At 39.7% G+C, this 23,637-nt stretch overlaps 1 protein-coding gene across 1 annotated transcript in view; it reads right to left on the reverse strand.

Moving 5' to 3' along the window:
* Positions 1-5,938: 5,938 nt before the first annotated feature.
* Positions 5,939-23,637, reverse strand: part of jam3b (junctional adhesion molecule 3b) — a 46,593-nt gene continuing 28,894 nt past the window's right edge. The window contains exons 2-9 of the mRNA XM_024263830.2: positions 12,118-12,186; positions 11,932-12,045; positions 11,711-11,863; positions 11,307-11,509; positions 9,347-9,446; positions 9,130-9,259; positions 9,002-9,056; positions 5,939-6,432 (exon numbers count right to left, since the gene is read on the reverse strand). Of these exons, the coding sequence (XP_024119598.1) occupies positions 6,397-6,432; positions 9,002-9,056; positions 9,130-9,259; positions 9,347-9,446; positions 11,307-11,509; positions 11,711-11,863; positions 11,932-12,045; positions 12,118-12,186 (860 nt within the window). The 3' untranslated portion in view covers positions 5,939-6,396. The remainder of the gene's footprint in view (positions 6,433-9,001; positions 9,057-9,129; positions 9,260-9,346; positions 9,447-11,306; positions 11,510-11,710; positions 11,864-11,931; positions 12,046-12,117; positions 12,187-23,637) is intronic.

Raw genomic sequence — 23,637 nt, forward strand, 5'->3', positions numbered from 1 at the left:
TGAGACCCCTGCTTTATAGATTGAACTTAGTGCTGCAAACTGTCCTGCTGCTGCCCCCTGGTGGTGGCTGCAGCAGAAACATTCTCAGATGTTTCCTTCATCTCAAACGGGATTTGTTCACTCAGTAAAGTCAGTATGGAAGTCTGTTGGGCTTTGAAGATCCTCCATCAAACTCTGCAGCTCCTGCTGAGAACTCTTTGAGTTCCATAACAGTTTCAGGAATGAATCAAAGAAGAGCAGAGAAAACTGCTGTCTCACTACACCAAACTGATTCCTCTAATGATCAACAACACATCTGGACTCCCAAAGTCTGTCTCTAACTAGACGCTCTTTTTTGGCCTTACTGGTTACATCAAACCAGATGTTCTGTGCATGAAAACTGACAGAAAGCTGTAACTTTAAAGGCGACTGTAACATCACATGTGAGATGAAAGTTCACTTTGACCTCAGATGCTGAAATCTGAGTTGTTTCCACCAGATGGCAGTAAAATCCTGTTAGTTCAGACCATGGTGAACAGTTCAGGACCCTTTTTAAATTAAACTCCAAAAGCCCAACACTGCTGTGCTCTGGTGTACAAAGTTTTGGGTGAAGCTGAGCCAAAGATGCTTTAGTCTGAAGATGCAGTTTGTTATTTACAGACAGAAAAGCAGCTTTGAGGTTTGGTTTGACAGTGATTTTTTACTGAAAGACATTTGCATGAACATGAATAAAATGAATTTGAATAAATGAGAAGATTGGATCCAGTAAAATGATAAACATTCCAAAAAAGATCATCTCACCTTTCTATTTATGAGTCGAAAAACATAAAGGTAATAATTTACATTATTGATTTTTTTTATCAGAAACAGCTAAAGAAAACAGCATAAGCAAAAGTTAAATGACAACTTCAAAAGTTGCATTACCTGCAATAATGCAAGAATGCTTTTTTGCTGAAAGTAGTCGCTGAAGATGCCGAAGCTTCTTCCTGAAAATGGTGACGCCATTTACTTTAATTGCTGAAAAGCTATTTGCAAAATGTTACATTTGCTAAAAGACTCGAAATTTCATTAAAGAATTATGAAAAACTACTAAAGTTGACCTAAATTTCTGAAACGTTTTTAGTAAAATTGCTTAAAAATTCCTAATACATGCCAATTTTGCTAAAATATTTAGCGTGTTCCTTTAATATGAGCTAAACTCAGGTTTCACCAAAAAAAGGTAGCGAAATAGCTTAAAATTGTTCAGTAAATTAAATTAGTCAAAAACGTTGCTAAAATAGAAGCTAAACTCTAAATTAGCCTAAAGACCCCAGTAGAAAACAAATTAGCCAAAATCGCTTGCATGTTGCTAAATTATTAGCTAAACTCCTAAATAGCATAAAAAACCTTAGTAGATGCCAAATTAGCCAAAAAAGCTAGCATGTTGCTTCCAAAGAGTCTGCGCTCCCAGGACCGCCCCGAGCTTACACAAACACAGTTTTCCATGGAGCTAGCAGGTAATTCATTTAATAACAAGGAGCGAAAGGCGGAGCCTCAGAGATCCAGGCGTCTTACTTCTGGGCTGGAAAGGAGTTCACACTCATAATTCATAAAAAATGTTCTTTAGAGTTCCAATATCATCACATATACGGTATGGATATAGTTCACATTGAAAGGTTACAGGTAAAAGACTAATAATAAGCCACGCCCACTCTGTTACTGATTGGCCTCTCTGGAGTTCACCTGCTCCCTCTTCAGGTCAGTGTTTTCTTTGAGAGGTCCGGCTCCTCCGTGGGACACAGTTGTGTCAGGAAACACGCCCACCCGCCGTCGTTGGGTTTGAAGTGGCAGGTCATCACACAGCTCTGTGAAATCTAGTAAATGGACATCTTGATGGCTGTGTCAGCTCGGATTTTCCCCTCACTCCCCTTCACAGCTGCTCTGTGGCAGCAGACATCCTCCTCGGGCTCCGGCTCAGCTCTTCCCTCCTCCGGTTCTGGTTCCTTCTCGTCAGCTTCATGGCAAAAACTTTGAGGGAGTCCAGGAAATTCCTGCTTTTACTTTCACCTCCTTTCATCCTTGTGTCTTACCAAATCTTGTTTATTCAGTTATCAATATTTATTCGCTGAAATCCTCCAAACTTTGTTTTAACACCCCCCCCCCCCCCAGGGTTCTAGACATCCCTCACCCCCGGAGGTGGCCTATGGGAGCTTCCTAAAGAAAATTAAGGAACAGAATTCTTGTTTGTTGGAGATAAATCCTTGTTTTCTTTTCCGTTATACTAAGACATAAAATCAAACACTGACTCGATAGATTTCTATTAAAACATTTCAGGCTAAAACAACTTGCAGACGTGGTGACATTTAGGTTTTCACCCACGTTATTTCATGTGACTCACAGAGAGCTGAGCATTGTTTTTTAAAGACCATTTTCCCCTTTTTAATTTGTTTTTGCTAAAAAAAACCCAATAATTTTAAAGAGAAATTAGTAGGAATTTTCTTTTAACATTTAATTGACCACAACCATTCCAGCAGTTTTGAGGGGAACGCACATATATTTACAGTCAGTAGATGGCGCTCTGGTATGACTCTGAGTTCTCATTCAGCAGATCTAACAGTTTTTTAAGGACATTTGTGTCATACTAGAGGTCTGCAACCAGCAGCTCCTCCTAAACAAAACTACCTAAAGAAAACAAATAAACAAAGCCTTCAAACCAAGACTACAAGGTCCAAACTAAAATAACAAAACCCAGCAGTGTAAGACTGCTGAGGACAAAGAGGGGAAAGGGAACAAAAACTGTGTTGCACACACGACAGAACACTCAGACCTGGTGGGTAAGTATGAAGTGAGTTTTATTTAATGTCTAAAATGAATAGAAACAAGCAGATGTGGTTCAGATGCAGCAGCAGCTCCACCATCGGGGTGGGGGCTCTGCTTCAGGCCTGCTGCCGACACTCTCCTGACGGATGGCGGTCTGCAGCAACAGGAGCTCCTGCCTCTGCCCTCCCTACTCTTCTTTTTTTAAAGATTTTTTTCTGTGTCTTCACCAAAGAAACACTGAACGTAGGCACTAATCTTTATTCCTCAAACCTATGCAGAACTATTTACACAAGATATGTAAAGCAGATATTTGTAGTGACATCATTCCTCTCAAACGCCATGCTCCCGAAGGGAAAGTGTCCTCTGAGGGGGAGGAGTCATGACAGAGCGTAGCTGTAAGGAAAGGCACTTAAGAGGAATGAACTTTGTACAAATGAGGAGAGTTTTCCTGATGGTCGGCTGCGCCCCTGCAGGACGCAGGCTGCTGTCGGCGGGCAGATGTTGGGCTCATCTTCTCTACCACGACTGGAGCACTTCAGCTGAAGGTCTCAGGTGAGGGGAGGAGCCACTCACTCCTCGCCTTCAGCGTTCGGATGATGCGACGGAGCTTGCCCAGTTTCACATGGAAAGAGTTTCATATCGCCTCAGTTCAGTTATCACTACTTTACATCATCCTGAAGGGGGGGCATCAAGTACCTATTTACAGCCAGAGCAGGAGTTCACCCTCCAGACCTTCAGCTGGAACTGAATGTAAATCCACTCAAAAGTAGGGCTGGGTTGATAAAATCGATGAATTAATTCAAATCAATTTGAGCTTAAGAGATCAATAACTGATCCATAAAACTATAAACCCATTTATCACATAAAGCTAAAGTCCGTTAGCTTGATGCTAACGTTTAATGTAATTTCCTATAGGGCTGCTTATGCTAACGCTCGGTCGACTTGAACATACATTGATGACTAAATGAACATCTCTATAAACTAACAGGCATGAATTTTCCAAACTCTTTTAAGTCCCCAAACTTTTCCACATAACTGTTTTCCTCCATGATGTGGGGGCGGGGTCGGGTTGTAGGCCAACAGAAAAAGTGTAACAATAGCAGGATGTGCCTAAAGGTAAACATTTATAGTTTTCCAGAAAGCCTCACATAGACTAATTTTAAATCAATTAAACAAATAAATCATGTGTGTCCAAGTCAAGGCCCAGGAAATTTACACGCTAGCTGTTTTGGCTAATTTAGGCTTTTTAAGCTAATATTTCAGCTACATGCTAGCTGTTTTGGCAAACCTAAGTTTTTTTTTTGTTGTTTTTTACGCAAATTTGGGATTTAGCTAACATTTTAGCTGGCTATCAGCTTCAGTGATTTCAGCTATTAGCTTCAGCGTTTTTCACTATCAATTTCAGCATCTTCAGCTATCAGCACTAGCATTATGGCAGGTAATGCTATATATCTAGTTCATAATTATGCTAAAGAGTTATGGTTTTAAAGTTTAAAAAATGTAGTTTTAGTGTTCAATAAATTTTTATCCTGTTCGGCCCGTGAGCTAAGGTGTGTTTTGAATTTTTTGGCCGGATCTGGCCCGCGGGCCGTAGTTTGGGGACCCCTGTATGGGGTCTAATCAGGATCAGCTTAAAGTGAACAAAAAAACAGAATAAAACTTGAAAAATAGATGTTGCAACTGAAAAAAAATGAAAGTTTGAAAACTGAAAACAAACTTGAAAATTTGAAATAAATAAAAAAAATTAGAAAAAAACGGGAAAACTTGAATTTAAAACAACTATAAATAAAAAAAAATACAGATCGAAAACAAATGTTCCATTAGTAACAGCTGCTGTTTTGAATTTTCCAAAAAATCTTCACTTTCAGTCCTCAGTTTTTCAGTTTCAATTCTGATTTTCGAGTTTTCACTGCTGAGCTGAGCCTAAATGCATCCCATGATTCTTCAATTGGTAATGGGGACGTGACATTTTTCCTGCTGCAGATCGTCGTCTGTTAATGTCTCCGCCTGCGTCACTCCAATCAAACTCATGGAGGGCAGTATCACTACTGTGGAGTTTTACCTCACTAGTACCTTTCACGGTCTCGCTGTTTGGTGGATTTTTTTCAGTGCGACTTTGCTGTTGATCTTCTCAATCGATCTCCTCTGTGCCGTTTTTCATGCAGACGTGCAGCTTGGCAGCATTACATAAATCTTCAGTGAGACTAAAAAAGGAGAGAAAAGTGTAAAAACATCAATTTGTGTCTGAGAAAAGTGGAGAAAATGTGTAGTAAGGAGTCATCTATCTGTCCCCCCTGGGAAACTGTCCCAGTAGCCAATGAGCTTAAAGCCCCGCCCCCATGTAAAATTAGGCTCAGCAGTGAAAACCTAAAAAAGAATTGAAAATGATAACTGAGGACTGGAAGTGAAGATTCCAAAAAATAATATATATATATTCAAAACAGCAGCACTAATGGATAATTTGTTTTCAATCAGTAATTTTTTAATTTACATTTTTTTTTATTTCAAGTTTTCACATTTTTTTTCAATCTTTCATTTTTTTTTCTAATTTTCAAATTTTTTTCTCAAATTTTCAGGGTTTTTTCAGTTGCAATATCTATTTTTCAAGTTTTCAATCTGTTTTTTCGTTCACTTTAGCAGATGCTGATTTGACCCCATACCCTTCTCTAAAGCAGTTTTTTGCTGATCAGATCAATATGAAAATCTTCAAAACACATAGATTATTAATGTTTTTCTAAACAAATGTGTTTAAATGTGTAAACTGTAAACTGAATTGAATTAAGTGGATTGAAAGAAAACATTGGAATTTGATCGATTCTGGATATAATTATCGATACCCAGCCCTAGTATTTTTCAGCGCAGAGGTCAGAGGTCACAGATGCACTGTGGTTAGAAGTCCTCCGCTTTAACCTCCGGTCTCTGAGCTGCTCCATCATTGAGCGTCAGATCTGGAAGGTAACTTACAAACTCATGGTTTGACAGTTTGTACAACAGCAAGCATGAAAGGACACTTAAATGAATGAAACACAGCATGTGACTGATGCCCCCCCCAAAAAAAAGATTTCTAAAAGTATCTACAGACATATCAACATGGAGTCCTGACAGCAGAAACATGTCAGACGCACATCCTGATATGCTCGTCTCTCTCATAGCGACCCCAAAGTGTTAAATACTTTTATCCACAAAGAAAACGTTAGTATTTTACAGACGCTTAAAAAAGTAAACATTTATCTATAGGAAGTTTAAAATATATTCCATCAAAAATAGTCTGACAAATTTCAACAGTAGAAAAGAAATGTTATACAAATGGCAGAAGCACAATTTTTACAATAGAAAGTCGTCAGGATGGACTGGAGCTCCGCCTCCTTCCTCCTCCAGCCGCTGGAGCAGAGATCTGCACCGAGCTCTGCTCCCGTTAGTTTTCCACACTGTACGGTAACAATCATAATTTAGCAAATGAACTCAGTCGAGGATGAAACTGTTAAAACTGTCTGCAGTCCCTGTGAGCGAACCCAAACGTCTGCGAGTTCCCGCAGCTTTGGCAAGTCAGAGTGGTTGGATTTCAGTCGGAGCGCGGCTCCGCCCGGCGACAAGCCCCCCGCCGCCCGTCCCGACGGCTCAGATCACAAACGAGGACTTGTGTCGGAAGTCTCCCTGCAGGAAGTAGAGCAGCACTGATCAGCCTTCAACCAAAACCATCTTCAGGCCGTCATTTTGTAATTGTTGACACGACTGACGTCATTCCAGTACATTAAAAAAGATAGAAAGAATCCGTGTTAACAGTTAAGAAGTTATAGTAAGTGTCACCGGATCACCAGTTTTGATCCACCAGACAGCCAATCACAGATAAATATTAAATAGTTTCCTTTCCTTTAAACTTCCTATCAAAATAAAAGACTTCCTGTGTCACATAAGATCATCTCAGTGCATCAAATATAAGACAATATAATGAGTAATTTTTCAGATTGTGGTGCATCTCTGCCAAACATGCACAAGTTTAGTAAAAATAAATTAAATCAGAGCTAATTCAGTGACAGTGTATTTTTTTAACCTTAAGGGGGCACCTAAGATACTAATAACCTTGAACCCTTGAATATAAACTGATTGATATGTTGATTTTTTTGTGGTTCATCACAAATCTGTCAAAATGTTGTAGCTAGCTCGACTTTGTTTAACTACAAACCGCTCTATGGATTGTTGGAGCATTGCGAAGTCATACGTGATGTTCCTTTTTCCCTTTACTATTTATTTTTTACTTAAGTTACTATTTAAAATGAAAAACTTTCTTTTTTTTTTAAATCATAGGGTTAAAAGAGCCCCATGTGGCTCCAGAGCCTCAGGTTGCAGACCCCTGCCCTCGATTCTATCCAATCAAATCGCCACATTCATCTAACATGCTATTGAGGTTTAAACACCAAAAGCTCTCTTACCCTCTATTTTTATTTCTTTTTTCATTTTAAATAAATATTTAAATTCATTTAAATAAATCATTTTAAAAATAAATCATGCCTTCTCTTAGCATTCATTTAATTGTATTTAGTCATATTGTACATCTATGGCTGAGGATCTCCTGAAACTGTAAATAAACTGTAAAGTTTGTCTGCTGACTCTACAGTAAATAGGCCTGTGTGGTTTATGAATCCTCTGGCGCAAAATATTTGTAAAAAGTTGAATTTTCTTCCAGATCTGTTTGTTATAAAAATCAAGATTTAAAGCACATTAATCTTCTGCTGCACAGCAGTATTTTGGATTCGATTACCAGCAGTAGTGGGTAATGAAAAGAATGATGGCTCAGCAAAGCAGACTTCATGTATAAGTAGAGGAAATTACTTTTTTTTTCTTTTAATGACAATTTTTCCTTTAAGAAAATTTGCTTCATCAGATTTTCCTGTCCAACACAGAGACTTATTATTAAGAACACATGCGCTTTTGTCAAAACTAAAAAACAAAATTATTCATAAAAAAAAAATAAAAAAAATATATATATATTTTGTCTTCATTTTTTAGCGTTTAATTCATGAAAGAATATATAGTTTATTTATACAAATCATAATCGTAACAAAAGCATAATGTCCGGCTAGACAAAAACGGCGCTGAGGCGTTTTCACTGCTGAAACATTTTAGACACACTGGCCATTACACTAATATCAGTAAAAACAAAACTGTTATATTTTAGCATTGTTGCTCCTTCTGGGCTCCACTCAAAGAGAAAAACTCCAGAAAGGTTGAAGACTGCAGAATTCCAGTCAAACAAGCACCGTCAATGCGAAACAGAGACACTTGATTGGAGAGAATCTAGACCAGGGGTATTCAGATCCAGGCCTCGAGGGCCGGTGTCCTACATGTTTTCCAACCAACCTTCCATTGAAACTCCTTATTGGCTGCTAATTTCCAGGATCAGGTATGTTTAGCCAATAAGGAGCTTCAATGGAAGGTTGGTTGGAAAACATGTAGGACACCGGCCCTCGAGGCCTGGACTTGAATACCCCTGATCTAGACCGATCAGCATGAACCCTCTTGTGATTGGCTGTTTGGTGTGGCACATATATTACGTTAAATGGAAACTTATTATATTATTAACAAAATATTACATTTTAATCTTAAACATGACATTTTGTGTGCAATTTAGTTAATTTTGATCTCAAAACTGAAAATATGTGTACAATGTGACTGCGTCTTCTCTTCAACCTGACGCCTGCTGCATGCCGTAGAAAACATGAACGTGCATGAACATTTTGTCCTTACGGACTCATCAGGTTATTTACGATCTTAAAAATGTCCTGTGGGTCACCTACATGCCCCACACAGATCTGCCCATATTTACCCGCAGACAGCCCATATCTTCCTGTAAGGGGAGCTGTAACTGAGGCCGTAAAATCTTCAGGTACGCACAATCAGACAACAGGAGGACCCACATTTGGCTGTGACGGTAGCAATCGACCAAACACACTTTGGTTCCTCTTAGGGAGGTTCTGGAAAACTCATCCCCCCTCCCTTGATGAAAACACACCGTCAGTGGGTAAAACGAGGACACTGGCCTATTTTAGTCAGGCCAGGAAATGACCACGGACGCGCCCAAATGCCAATGGTACCAGCACATTCTGACCCAGCTGTATGGATCAGCCCACGAGCCGGAGCAGCAGGTCACCTTTCAGGACTGTTTTTGTTCAGCCCCTGCTCAAATAAACGGCTGTGGCAGAACCGCGTGAGTCAGGTTACAGACCTCGTCCTCCGTCCTGACGTAGTCCACGCCGTCTCCTTTAGCTGGAACCTTGTAACTGGAAGACAGAGGCAGGAGCTCAGCCGAGTGAAGCCGGGTCACAGCCAAGCACTAACGAGCGGAGGTCTTACTTGTTGGTCGTCTGCTTTTGGCTGGAGAAGTAGCCTTGCTTGTAGGCACAGCAGATCCCCACCGTTATACAAAGAAGAACCACCACCACCACCAGCACCCCCAGAGCGATGCCCACGATGTCGATGTCATCTGTGGAGCAGAGGGAGGCAAACACACACGGATCTTAGCGTTGTCACAGCTAAAGCTTGGCCTGAGGGGGGTTCTGTCCACGCTTACAGACTTCCATCTTCTGGGGGGGGCACTCTGCAAAGCCGGCGTCATTCTGTGCTCTGCAGGAATACTCTCCTGCATCCTCCTTCCTGACCGCCGCGAATTTCTGCACAGTTGAAGAGACACAGGATCAATCCAGTCAACATGCGGACTCAGGTTAGATTCTAATAACATCTTACATTGGGCAAATTTGGGCAGAAACATGCAGAGCTGCTTTTTATTATCTGACAGTAAATAAAATCAAAGCGGCATCCTGCTGTGGTCAGCAGACAAAAGCAGAGCCCTTCAGACAGCATCTGTTTCCACTTTTCTCCTTGTTCTGCCTGTAAACCTCACCAGAACCCAGTGGGACCGGATCACAGTGACTTTGCTGAATTGATACAGACACTAACACTTGATAGCAAATAAAATTAGCAAACATGTCATATTTAACTATATTTATGAACAGATTCTTGTTTTCTTATCACAAATAAGGCCAGATTAACTTTAACAAGTATAAAGTGGAGGAAAAAGTATTTGATCTATTGCTAATTTGGTCTGTTTGCCCACCTACAAAGAAATTGACATTCTGTCATCGTGAAGGTATGGTCATTTGAACAATGACAGATTAAAAATCCACTTCAAGGAATTTATAAACATTTCTTTGCATTTGTAATGAGTTTATAAGAGTTAAATTAGTTAAATGTGTCATAAGATTTGAGTTTTTTAGTATTAATAAAAAAGAGACTCTTGTGTTGCACTACAACCAGAACAGAAAAATCCACAGAAAGGCGATGACTGTAATCACACTCTCCCTCTCTGAATTTACTGGCTTAAACCCATGTTTTTACTGGTTTAAGACCATGTTTTTACTGGTTTAGAACCATGATTTTATTGGTTTAAAACCAAGTTTTTACCGGTTTCATTGGTTTAAAACCACGTTTTTACTAGTTTAAAATTATGATTTTACTGGTTTAAACCCATGTTTTTTCTGGTTTAAAACCACAATTTTACTGGTTTAAAACCATGATTTTACCGGTTTAAAACTCACATTTTTTTTGTTTAAAACCGTGTTTATGCTGATTAAAACCATGTTTTTACTGGTTTAAAACCACAATTTTACGGGTTTAAAACCAAGTTTTTACTGGTTTACGGCCGCGGTTTACTGGTTCAAAACCAAAATTTTACTGCTTTAAAAACCATGTTTTTCCTGATTTAAGACTGCGATTTACTTGTTTAAAATCATGATTTTACTGGTTTAAAACCATGATATTACTGATTTAAAACCACAATTTTACTGGTTTAAATACATGATTTTACTGGTTTACAACCACAATTTTACTGGTTTAAAACCACGTTTTAACTGGTTTAAAGACATGATTTTACTGGTTCAAAACCATAATTTTACTGTTTTAAAACCACGTTTTAACTGGTTTAAAGACATGATTTTACTGCTTTAAAACCACAATTTTACTGGCTTAAAACCCCGATTTTACTGGTTTAAGACTGCAATTTACTGGTTTAAAACCACGATTTTACAAGTTTAAAAAAACACATTTTTTTGGTTTAAAACCATGTTTATACTGATCAAAACAATCTTTTTACTGGTTTAAACCACAGTTTTACTGGTTTAAACCACAGTTTTACTGGTTTAAAACAATGATTTAACTGGTTTAAAAAGATGTTCTTACTGGTTTAAAACCATGTTTTTATTGGTTTAAAACCATAGTTTTACTCATAGTGCTCAGACAGATTGCACTCCAGAAGCTTGAGCACATTGCTCCAACTAAACTTAAAAAAATTCAGAATTGAGGAATGTGCAAGCGAGGGCGGCAGATTCCTCCCTCGGTTCATACCCTCCCTCCCCATCAACTGTCTCCTCAAAATATCTGCCCCCTACCCCTGGGCGTCAGGCCCCTGTCCCCTCTGCCCCGCCGCGGTCACAGAGTGTGTGTCCTTGTCCAAACACGTGCGTAGCTGTACTGACCAGGGCTCCTGTCTCCGCGCTGAGTGTGTAGGAAGAGTTGAAGAACTTGGGGCTGGCCTTTGGGTCCAGAGGAACCTCCTCCTGATTCTTGAACCACTTGTACTGAGACCTAGGGAAGCCCTCTTCCTCCACACAGCTGAGCTCCGTTGACTTCCCGAAAGGCACCGCCTTGGGAACTCTGCATTTTGGAACCACCGGCTTCACTGTGGAGCCACCGAACACAACAGTTTAGACAGTTCTGAAGGTTCAAAGACACTTCACTTCCTGCAGAACCTCAGGAAACACCAAGAAAACGCTTGTGAGCAGATGTTTCCTTCTGCAGCTGGGCAGCTCAAACACAGAATCCTGTGGGAGTCTTGTCTGATGACTGCAGAAGAATTAGTGATGAAAGAAAGCGCCAGCACCTCTCACAACGAGGTCGATGACGATCTCGTCAAAGGATCTGTGGTCGTCGGCTGCCGTGACTTCGCAGCGATATTTGGCGGTGTCTGATCTGGTGGCGTTCTTTATCACCAGCGTGGACATAGTATGGATCTCTGCTCTGTTTTCCAGGTCACCTGTCAGAGCAGAAACAGGAGTCAAACCTGCGGGGGGCGGGGCCAAAGGCTCTCGTGCCCTCTGTTACCTGAGATCTTCTTGTTGAAGTAGACATAACTCGGCCCTTCGCTTGTTATCTTCTTCCACTCAATCCGAGGGTCAATTGTAGAGATGGATTCGATGACACAGGAGAGCTCGATGCCTGCAGGTACAAACAGGAGGTGAATAATGCCTGTGGGCGGAGTTAGGGGGTAACGTGGGCTTCTTTGCTTACTATCGAACTCATTGGTCCACGGGTTGGAATTCTTGGTTTTCAGCACCACGGCCGACACGCTGCAGAAGCCTGCAGAACAGGAGCAAAGGTCAGGTCTTCATCAGGCAGAGATGAGCTCATGCCGCGAGCGCCGCACCAGCTGACAAGCGCCGATGCTGCGCTCGTTTAACTCTCTCCTTGGGGAGGGTCTGTCCTGCTTACAGTCACATCAAACTTATAAACTCCTGAGTCAGAGTGCTACCAGAGCGGGGGGACTTGCTGCTCTCGTGCTAACCCCCCTCTCACTCACACTGTTTACTAATGGCGTTTCTGCGCATAATTGTGCAGAGGGGCGTGAGCGCGTCTCCACGCCTGCAGTTTCGCTGCCTGCCTGATGCTGCAGCCGTCTGTGTGGGCACGACGCCCCCAGAAGGAAGAAGACAGCTCAACCCCTGGTGGTCTGCGCACCACAAAGCAATTTCTAGGAGACCTGCTCATTAAGAATGTCCTCAGGTTTGGCTGCGTGGACTCCTGGACGGCCTCACTGAACATCTATTTTCGTTCCTTCTATTTTCTGCCGAACATTCGCGTCAGCAGGATGCTGAATGTTTGACACGCACAGCCACCCTGCAGCTGAAGGTCCGGCATGAATGATTTACAACATCAAGGTTACCTGGGTTGTGATAGAAGGTGATGCTGCTGGCCCAGCCCCCGACCCTGCCCACAACCAGAGAGAGACGGGGTGACTGAGACCATCAGCATCATCATCAGCACCCCTCACTCACTGTCAGTGCTTTTCACACTCCAGCAGAGGCCGCACAGACTGCTTTAAAACTATGATTTTACATGTTTAAAACCATGATTTTACTGGTTTAAAATCACAACTTTACTGGCTTAAGAATTTGATTTTACTGGTTTAAAATCACAACTTTACTGGTTTTAAACCACGACTTTACTGGTTTAAAACAATTTTTTAACTGGTTTAAAAATCGCGATTTTACTGGAATAAAGACACAATTTTACTGGTTTAAAACCATATTTGTCCTGGTTTAAATTTTTTTTTTACTTGTTTCAAACAACAATTTTACTGTTTTAAATACCACGATTTTACTGGTTTAAATACCACGATTTTACTGGTTTAAATACCACGATTTTACTATTGGAGATCCGCCCACAACCAGAACGAGAAGGGAGAGGACTGAGACCATCAGCATCACCATCAGCAGCGGTCACTCACTTTCAGTTCTGTCCACACTCCAGCAGAGGCAGCACAGAGCGCGCTCAGACAGCTGCCTAGTTTAAGTTCAACGTTTAAAGACCTGACTGAAGAAAACTGCTCAAACGGGGATAACCTAACCTCCATCTGTCACTGAGACGCAGCTCTGTCTGAGCTCACCTGCTGCAGCAGATGGGCTAAGCTGATTATCCCTGCTCTTCCTGAAGATCATAACAAGATGCAGGCTTGTGTTCGGCCACAGCAGACAGCACTTAGCTGCATACGAGGAGGCGCTCACACTCACGTGCACTACTTCCGAAGAGTCCAGACCGGGTTTGAGACTGATCTCATGATCTGGGATCTCTATTGATTCCAATTTTCTGATGATTCTCTGGTCAGACCTTGAATCTCAGAAGCTGAGTGTACTTCAACTCTACTCAAAACAAAAAAGTCACACTGTTTACATCAGCTTGCATGTTTAAACAAAATGGACATGTGATAATGCTAGTGTGAATGCTGTAAGCTGAATTTGGTCGCTGAAGATGCTAATCCTGACAGCTGAAGATTCTGAAATTGATTGCTAAAAACACTGAAGTTGATAGCTGAAATTGCTGAAACTAATAGCTGAAAAGCTGAAGCAGAAAGCCAGCTAAAATATTAGTTTAATGTCGAATTCGTCTAAAAAACTGATAAAAGCCTGAATTGTCCAAAACAGCTAGTATGCAGCTGAAATATTAGCTAAACTGCAAAACAGCTAGCGTGTAGCTTATATTTTAGTTAAACTCAAACTTATATATAAAAAAAAAACCTTACTAAATGCCAAAATAGTCCAAAAGGCTAGCATAATGTCATTAAACCTTTCAACTTTACTACACTCTGACTCCAAATAATATAAAAAAACGACTATTAAATTAGTCGTCGATTAGTCGACTAATCGTGGCAGCCCTAATGAAAATAATGCATGCCATCTGACAGAGAAATGTATTCATATTTTTGACTTATGAGCTTATGATCGGACATCTTTTTTTTGCATTGCATGAACATAAAGACAGTAAAAAAAGCAAGAGAACTTGAGGTTACCAGAAATTGATTATTTACATCTTGATTGATTTTACTCCTTTGAACCAACATAATCTTGTTAATTTATGTGGTTTTCAAACGATACTGCAGTTACTTCATCAATTTTCAATACGCATCTATTTTTAACATCTCTAACTAATACTGTTCTCACTCCCACTGCCTGACCGATGTTTTGAAATGCATCTAATATCTTTTCCATCCCTACATTTGACATATAAACCACCAGGCCTTCCTGAAAGAGCAGATGTGATGAATGTAAACAGATTTAATAAGAGGCTCCTCTCATGTCCTTTTAACACAGTAGCTCAGAAATATTAAAATTATGTTTTTAGCAACACCAAAAAGGAAAATATCTAAGCATCTCTGTGCGGGTCAGAGCAATACACTTTTTCTCTTTTTTTTTCAGAAGATAAAATCCATCAGAAAGTTTTACTTCACAAATCTAAAAATATTCTAATGCAGTGAGAAGTCGTATTTAATGAATGCAGCGCTGCCAGTTCAGATAAAAGAGAACTGTGATCTAGTTAGTTAGCATGGAAGTGGGTTAATTATCCAGGTTAAAACATAATAATATGGAGGACAATTGTTAGTAGCACCATAACTTTAAGCTTTAAACTTTAACAGGACAAAATCTACATCCTGTGTGTGCACCTTTTGGTTTCAGCAGAACAGCAAAAGCTGATTTTGTCTTTTTGACATCCAATGTGTCAGAATAAGCAATGAATCCCCAAATCCAGAGGTGATGATGAGAGAGTGCATTCAGAAATGGAGTTTGGAGTGAAAGGTCAGAATCATCTTTGTTCTGACTGAGCGGAAGGCCTTTCCTCCCAGTCCATCAATTCTTTTATCCCACCAGTATTTAAGCAGATTAGGTGCATAAGTGAGCTTGCAGTACAGATATAAAAGCTTTAGAGGTCTGTTTTGATAACAGCTGTCCAGGAAAGCATATTAAGCCCCCCCTCCACTAAAATGACTGGCCTCTGGCGCTCATTTACCTTTCATCTGTGGTTGGTCAACAAACACAGTAAAAGATTCAAAAGACTCAATTGTTCCAAAAATTAAACGACTTGAGAGTTTTCACAATAAAGTAACAGAAAACTTTACAATAATGCACCACACATCTGCCTTTTTGAAACATTTCTAACCTAAAGCAGCCATCTGACAGACTGATGGAGAAACCCGGCGTGTGCTTTCAGTTAACCACCAGAAAAGATAGAACCTGTTTTTGTGGGAACTCCTTCCTTTTCTGGTTTGCCATTTTTTATGCCACAAAGTATGATGGGAGTGACATCAGCAGACTGGATGACCCACCCACCTTTGAGTGCGATGCTGAGATAAGCAGCTGAGTCACAGGTTGATGTGGAAACACAGAAGATGAAGGTCAGCTATGAGGTACTCCACCGAATCTGCAGGAGAGGGCAGCTCAGGGGCTGGGGGGTCCACTATCTGAGCCCTGGCTTAATCTGGTTGCAGCAAGGACTCATGGGACATAAGTTTGCCTTTACTGTTAAAACATTTTTATAGAGCAATGAAGAAATGATTTCCTGATTGTGTCAGTGATGAACTCTGCTAGCAGAAGATGAAGGGAGAGGAACATTGATGGTTTTTTTCCACAGATAAATGTCACACCAGAGAAACTGGCTTCCGAAACTTGCTCCGACAGTTTGGAGCCAGTTTCCACACAGAGTTCATCCTGCTCATCCTCTTCCTGCACATTAAGTTCAGGTTTTCTTAACACTCAGAGGAGTTTGTAAGTTTCTACTATGTCCACCCCCTCCCATTTTATGAGGAAGTCTGAGCCATAGAGGATAATATCACTAGAGATGACATGCAGGCTTTTTACTGTTGTTCAAGATACGTAAAGAGCCACGCCATATTGGAATGGGATAAAAACAATGACACATGGCTTAACAGAACCAGTAAAATGACCATAAAATGCTTAATTTTGGTCTGATTTAAAAAAGGAAAAAACTCTGATCATCAGAACAATCATTCCCAGGTAATGGTAATAATGTTGTTGTACAAAGTGCAACAAAGGAACGACATTTCCATCTTCAGAAGGACGTGGGCATCAGCATGACAGCAAGCAGGCGGTCCTTTGTCCGCCAACTGGAAATGTATTAATTGTTTTATTGGACGACACAGTAAGTATAAAAACCTGCAAACCGAGAGGAGACGACACAACTTGTAGCACAATTACAGAAAGACAAGCAGCAAAAAGGACAAACATCACAACGTTTCCCACATTAACAAGCTATGTATTTGAAACACACGTCAGAGAACGATCTCTCCCAGGCAACCTGTCAGCAAAGACAGCACATTACTGCAGTGACATGAAAACACGTGTGGGTTCAGCAGGGCTGCATCAGGAAATGTAATGAGAGCCATTTCCCATTTCTCCCAGTTTGTCTGACATGTCCTTCCCCGAGTCGGTCCTGTCGTCTGACCTCCCTGAACAACGACGAGTGAGTCTCCAACTTTCTCTGGTCTAACTGCTGAGGAATCAGTTTTCCATTTTCCCTTTTACTATTCTACCATTCATTCCAATCGGATTGAGTCTGCTGTCCATCATGCTGATCTGTCTTTGCAGAAGTTTTAATGCTCTGTGGTCAGACGAGCTTCGTTCAAATGCATATAATCCTAAAGAATGACTTTAGCATCATCAGATGTACTTTGTGCTGATGGACTGAAAGTGTCCTGCGTTTCCAGATCCATCTACTGTGGAGGTAATGACCAGCATCTCTGCTTCTGTGTCTGACATCAGCCTCATACAATCATGACTGATGTCTATGAGTGCCACTAAACCCGTTAGCATCATCTCCTTGTCCGAAGCAGAACCTGACTGAATATTCTTTTGGTTCAATCAGCACGTCCATGGCTGCTTCTACTCCTTATCCCTTATCCTGTTTTGTTGACACTGTTTGTCCCATTTATATTGAGTTTACTTGTTTGTTTTTCTAAAGTTGCATTTTTGTTACAGCATTTATCTCTATTTTCAGACTTCTATTTTACAACCTTCATACTCTGTTTGCTCTCGCTCTAAATCTGACACTAAGATGATCAAGAGAAGTTATAAAGAGATGGATGCCACTGACATTTAGAAAATCTGCATGACTTTTCTGCTGATATTATATTTCTGCTGCATTTTTCTGAGTATCATGGGTCCCTGGTAAAATAAAGTTTTTTCTTTTTTTTTTTTTTTTTTTTGAATGTTTTGTTCTCAAGTTCCGTTTACATTTTGTCACAGAAACCACAGTTGAAAATAAAAGAAAAATACTCCAATTTAATCTTTGATCTATTTTTTTTATGACAAATACTTTTTATTGGGTAAATATTACCTGACAAAAGTGAAGGTGTAATCTTCTATAGTGAAAATGTTCTAGGGTTAATAAATATTTTACCCAAAAAAGTTTTGTAAATATTTCTAACAGCATGTTTGTTCTCTTGCCCCTCACCTGGACATTGAGTTAAAGTCCCACTCTGGCCATCTTTTAATCTTTTGTAAAATTGTTTTAAGTGGTCTCTTAATTATGATTATGTCGTTTTTAGCAAACATCTAAACACTTGTGGGTGAAACACCTGGTGTGGAGTGAGGCTGGCTTGACTTCCCATCATCCATCTGTTTACACTCTCTCCCACTAGCTTACAGCCCTCACATCCCCAACCTGAAACATTTGTGGTGCAACAAAAATGGCAAGCAATATCAGTTTTGATTCAGATACCAGGGTCAAACTTTATGAGGTGCTGCAAAACACTCAATATAATCTTGACAAAAATAGTTAATACATTTGTTAAGCTTTTAAACAGTTTATTAAAATGGCCTTTGTAGACAATGGTCTCACTTTAGATGTTAATAAATCTTACTAAGTATGTTAATAAACCATATTTGGTTAATTGTACTAATAAATGTCTTACTAACACCCTATAAAGACATTAATAACGTTTGTTAATGTGTTAATAAAGTTTGTTAAGGAATCTTACTATAAAGTGTTACTGATACCAGTTCAGACGAGGAAAACAAAGACGTTCATGGATCTATATATGGACTACATAATGCCCTGGATTTTAAAAGCAATTCAAAACGTCAAAATTGAATCAACAGGAACATTTCACGATGTTTATTTAAGACTCCATTGTGTTCCTATTGTGAAAATGTGAATAGTTTTTGAAAAGATTACATTTTTACATTTTTTTGTTCGAAAATGTTTGAATGCAATGCATTGTGGTCTATATTCGCTAATGTAGTGCGCATCGATGCATGCTAGTGTTTCGCAAAAACTTCTGGGAAATTTTAAGTGCACATGATTTTGGAATTAGTACAGTAGATTGGGACAGCACTAGAAAATGGAGAACGTACTATATAGTGAGAGGGGGGTTGGACATAGCTTTTATCTAAGTTTTCCATCATGAAAAACGTGCTACAAGAACAAGTTAAAAAGCAGCATTTTGATCAGAGTGGATCTTTAAAGTTTGATCAGGTCAAACTTCCCTGTAAGTGACTAAACCGCTACTGCTTCTTATGTTTAGTCAGCATTTCAATAAAAAAAAGGTTCAACTTTGGACCAAAAATTCCGATAAAAAAAGGTTTCTGCTTTGTTTATTTATTATTTTTCTTTTTTTTCCAAAAATAAACAAATACTTAACAATTCTTAGTGAGAGTCACTCCAGTCTTTGAGTGTTACTCAGTGCTGAATGTGCTGATGCATGGCTCCATGATGGGCTCTGGCTATTTTCTGCTCCTCTGCTCCCAGAGTAAAGTTACTATATAAGAACAGAGACAGAGGAGCTGGATATTCTCTGGCTTTTGCAAATGTGTAATTAGCCTCTCCTTGTTTTGCCGCTTCCCCTGGGACGCTGCGCTTGTTTTCAGTGAATTTGGGAAGATGACGTTGGTATCACAAATAGAAAGATTCTATTAAGAATCCAACTATTTTCCCAACGGATCATCTCATCACCTCCTACCTGTGGAGAATATTCCCACGCTGCCTAAGAAGATCTCACATCAAAGCCCACACTCCCAGCTCTACATATTATTCAACAGCTGCTGTGTGGAAATTTGGCACGTGTGGATTTAAAAATATCTTTGCAAAGATTCATGCACCATAATAAGTCCTTTGCGTCCACACTGATAGTTCAGTAACTACCAGTGATCCATTTCCTTTACTTACCTAGGAAAATGCAACTCACTTGCACTCAGCCTGACCTCTTAACCACATGGGCAGGTCATGTGTGTGGGTATAAGAACGGATAGCACAACATAAGCAAATGCTGTATGGTAACTTGGCTTTCATAAAAGCTTCTTCACTGATTCCAGTTTGTATATTGATTGATGAGCAAACTGAAGGAAATGCAGTTATATTAATCCACATTTAATCGTACGTTTCACCAATGTGCTATCCTAGGTATGTTGACGTTGATAGCGGGGTCATCTAGACCCCACAAGACAGCACGCTGAACTTTTTTTTCCAATGATTTTTGATTTTCACTGGTGTCTGTGGCAGACATGAAATCCTGTCCACCTTCATCCATATTTGCCATAGGATGGATAACAGGATAACACGTCAATGTAAGGCTTGGGTCATCTGGACCCCATAAGATAGCATAAGGGTTAAAGACAAGCTCATTGAATGTTTTTTCTGTTTAGCTACTCCCTCTAAGGGTCACTGGAGAAATCCCACCCGGATTTGAACATGTGACATGAGTTCAGTTTTATTGGATAAGTCCTACCTGAACCCATACTCAGAAGTTGCCAAGACTTATGGTAAATGGAGTATACTTGTATAGCGCTTTTCTACCTTCCTCGAAGGCCCAATGCGCTTTACAGTCCCAGTGTGTTGCTCAGGGACTCTTCGACACATGGGCAAGGTGTGAATCAAACCTGCAATTTTCCAATCAGAGGTTGACCGCCCTACCACTGCGTTACGGCTACCCCTGGCACATAGAAAAACTGAAATCTGTCTCTATGTGGGTGAAGTAACTTATAACTTCTGGTGTTTCCAAGCACTCTTCCATCCAAAGATTAACCTTAACTAACCCTATCTTGCTTGTTAGACCGTTAAAGACCAAGTGTGTCCAGGGTGGTAAAGCTGTCCTCTGAAAGCTCATTTAAAACAGCAGAATATTGCTAAATTCAAACACTTTCACTGAAGTGTAGACATGGAGACGGGGTAACAGTGGCCTATAACGAGGTGGAAAAAGGGACAGTGACTTCAATTAGAAGGATCACGTGTTCCAACACATGATGTGAGAAAGTGTGTTTCCATTAGAAAAGTAAGTGTTTTGACAGATGTCACACTCCACCGAAATGGTAAAGACCATCTTCATCTTTCTCCAATTCTTAAAAAATCACTACATCGGATCATTAAACCCACTAGTCATAATTTACTGCGAGAACAAATACAAGAAACAAAGGATAGTTCCTTCCAGGAATGGATATCCAAGTCCAATGTGGAAATATATGAAAGTATTTCACATTCTCCATTTAGTTTTCCACAAATGATGGCTCAGCCTTAAAGTTGTGTCCTTCATTTCAGCTCCAAAACAGACAACAAATCTCATTTCCAACACAAATACAATTCTACTAAATGTACTCAAAAGCAGATATGTTACAATAATATCTAAATTCTTCTAGTAAATGATCAGGTTATGACAATAATTAAACCAGCATGATTGGATGGATTATTACAGTAAATCCAATACAATTGTCTATTCACACAAACTGAACCACCATGCTCTAAAAGGGGGTAGAAAAACAAGCTAAACTCAGTGCTACTGAGACTTGCCTGTTTTATAAACAGAATTTTTTCATTTGACAAGTGTATCATGTCAGCTGATACACAAAACCCAACAAATTAATTCATAAGAGCATTGCATATTACCATAAGCTTCTTTTTGAGACATGATTAGAGCTAGATCCCAGCAAGAGCATGCTCCGATGATCCAGTTCCCATAGAAACACTGGAGATATTTCCATAGTAACTGGATTTCCCCTCCCCTCATTGGTGACCGGGGCTCAACAGGACCTGAACTGGTAGCTTTGGGAAAGAGATGTCCAAATGTGTCTTGATAACAATCATGTGTGCTGATGTTTGGGAGGGCGAGGCAGAGCTGGGTCGGAAAATGAGTCCAGGTTGTGTTTTGTCAGCTGTGTTCGTGTAACAGAGCTGTTCCATCTCCATCTACCAACATTTTTCTTTCCGTGCTTGCAACTACTTCTGTCATATCTGTGATGTGAGCTGTGACTGCCCTCATGGGTGTTTGGATCACCACAGGAACACATTTATATGTGGATGAACTTAACTTCAATGTTCTTCCTGCGTAATCTCTTTGTCCAGTTGTCTAGGGAAATCATTTTTGTCTTTTCAGAAGGAAAGCAATTTTCCTCTAAAAAGCTTTTATTTTTTTAATGCTTCATCTAAAATGAATCACAAGGAATGAATCATTCTGTTGTTTGTCGTCACCGAGGATGATTGTCTATACAAACATTCAGCCCACCACACTTTTGACTGTGACAGAGCCAAAGGCTTGTGAGGTGAAGATGACAAAAAAAATAAAAAAATAAAAAGATAAGGCTAACTATACCACATGAAAGTGTCAAATGTTCATTCAGCTGCTGAGCAAATGCCACTCGACTGGAGCTGAAGTTAGTCACTGCAACAGGCAGCAAACTTCCAGGAGAATGTGAAATATGTGGCTATATTAAACCTGCGTTGAGTATTAGAGGCTGATCTTGGGTGGAGTTGGTCCACTTGCTTCAGTTTGTATTTGTGTCACAGTTTGATACGTTTTTGTAGAAAGTAAGAAATTAAGACCAATTTCTCTCCGTAATTCCCAGCCCAATGGATGAAGAAGAAACGGAATCCTTGTCAGTAACGGACAAACATAATCAATTACAGTTCAAATTTCAGTAATTAAATTACAATTACTAGACTACAGAAACCTTTCATAACTCATATTTTGGAGCAATGAAATCATCAGGGTCTAATAAACCAAATTTGTGAGAACAGTTTGTTCTGATGTTGTCTTTTAGTTAAATGAAACAAAACATACACAAACAAAAGTACTGATGCATATGCAGTAATCCAGTGTTTGAGATTGGCAAATGGAGATATTCAAATATTACAATTTGTTAAAGACAAAGCAAATATTGAATTGATTGTTGTACTAAAGAACTTGATAAATGCAGTGAATGCTCCTCATTTCTCATTTCCCCTCTTCTAATTTTAGCTTGTGCATCTTCATCCTCTCGTGCGATCTTTCTCTTGAACAATCTTCCCTGCATTTTTCTTTTTTACAGGGACTTTTACCAACAAAAATGAATTTATTTGCTGCATGTTTCACTTCAACCATTGCATTATTGTTTTATCTTGAACTATAAATCACAATTGTGCTCAGAAACATGAATCATTTTTTGTGTTTTTTTGTTGTTGTTGTCTCGTTGCATACTAACCAACAAACACAAACAAACCTCCAACTTGCATAGAAATATGCCAACTTGAATGTGAATGAATTGAGCGTCCCTGAAGAACAAATCAAACGTACCCTATACATACCCATGCTCCGTGGATTTGTTTAGGGAAGTGACAGAATTAGCGGTTAACGTGAGGAGAGAAATGGACGTAAATCCCATTTTGTAGCGATGATAAGACACTAAAGCCACAGAGACGCTAAAATAAAGTGCAGTCTGGTTCACAGTTTAGCGTCATCAGGCTGAAGCTGCTCTTGTTGGAGAGTTAAAGCAGCAAATACCGGACACACAGCCGTACGTACCCCGCCAGATCTTACACCCATACGCAGTACCGGACCGTACTGGCTTTCTTTTAGTTCTGCTCACAACTTGCTTCTCACCTTCTTGCACTTTGCGCTGTCGTAAGGATGAAGTGGGTGCTTTTCCCCCCTTTCTTCTTTGTCTTCTTAAGAAGAAGGCGCTTTACTTACACAATCGTGGTTAAAAAAAACAACTTTTGACCAGAAAAGTTATACGGAAAGGGTTTTAAGGGGCTCCATTTTGAGACAAAGATATAAAAATTTAAGACTTTTTAAATACTTTTTAAGGCCTTATTTGCCAATTTTAAATTCAAGGCTTTTAAGACCCTGCAGTAATGATGATTTACAGAATTTTCAGAAAAGCTGAAGAAGCATTTATAGGAAAATGTTTATCTTCTCACCTCAGTGTGTTAACCATAAATGAATGATTATTTTTTTTCATTTGAAACAGCATTTAAAACAAAAATAAATCCCATTAA

This window comes from Oryzias melastigma, unplaced genomic scaffold (assembly GCF_002922805.2).
Source record: "Oryzias melastigma strain HK-1 unplaced genomic scaffold, ASM292280v2 sc00216, whole genome shotgun sequence".
In the NCBI taxonomy this organism is placed as follows: domain Eukaryota; kingdom Metazoa; phylum Chordata; class Actinopteri; order Beloniformes; family Adrianichthyidae; genus Oryzias; species Oryzias melastigma.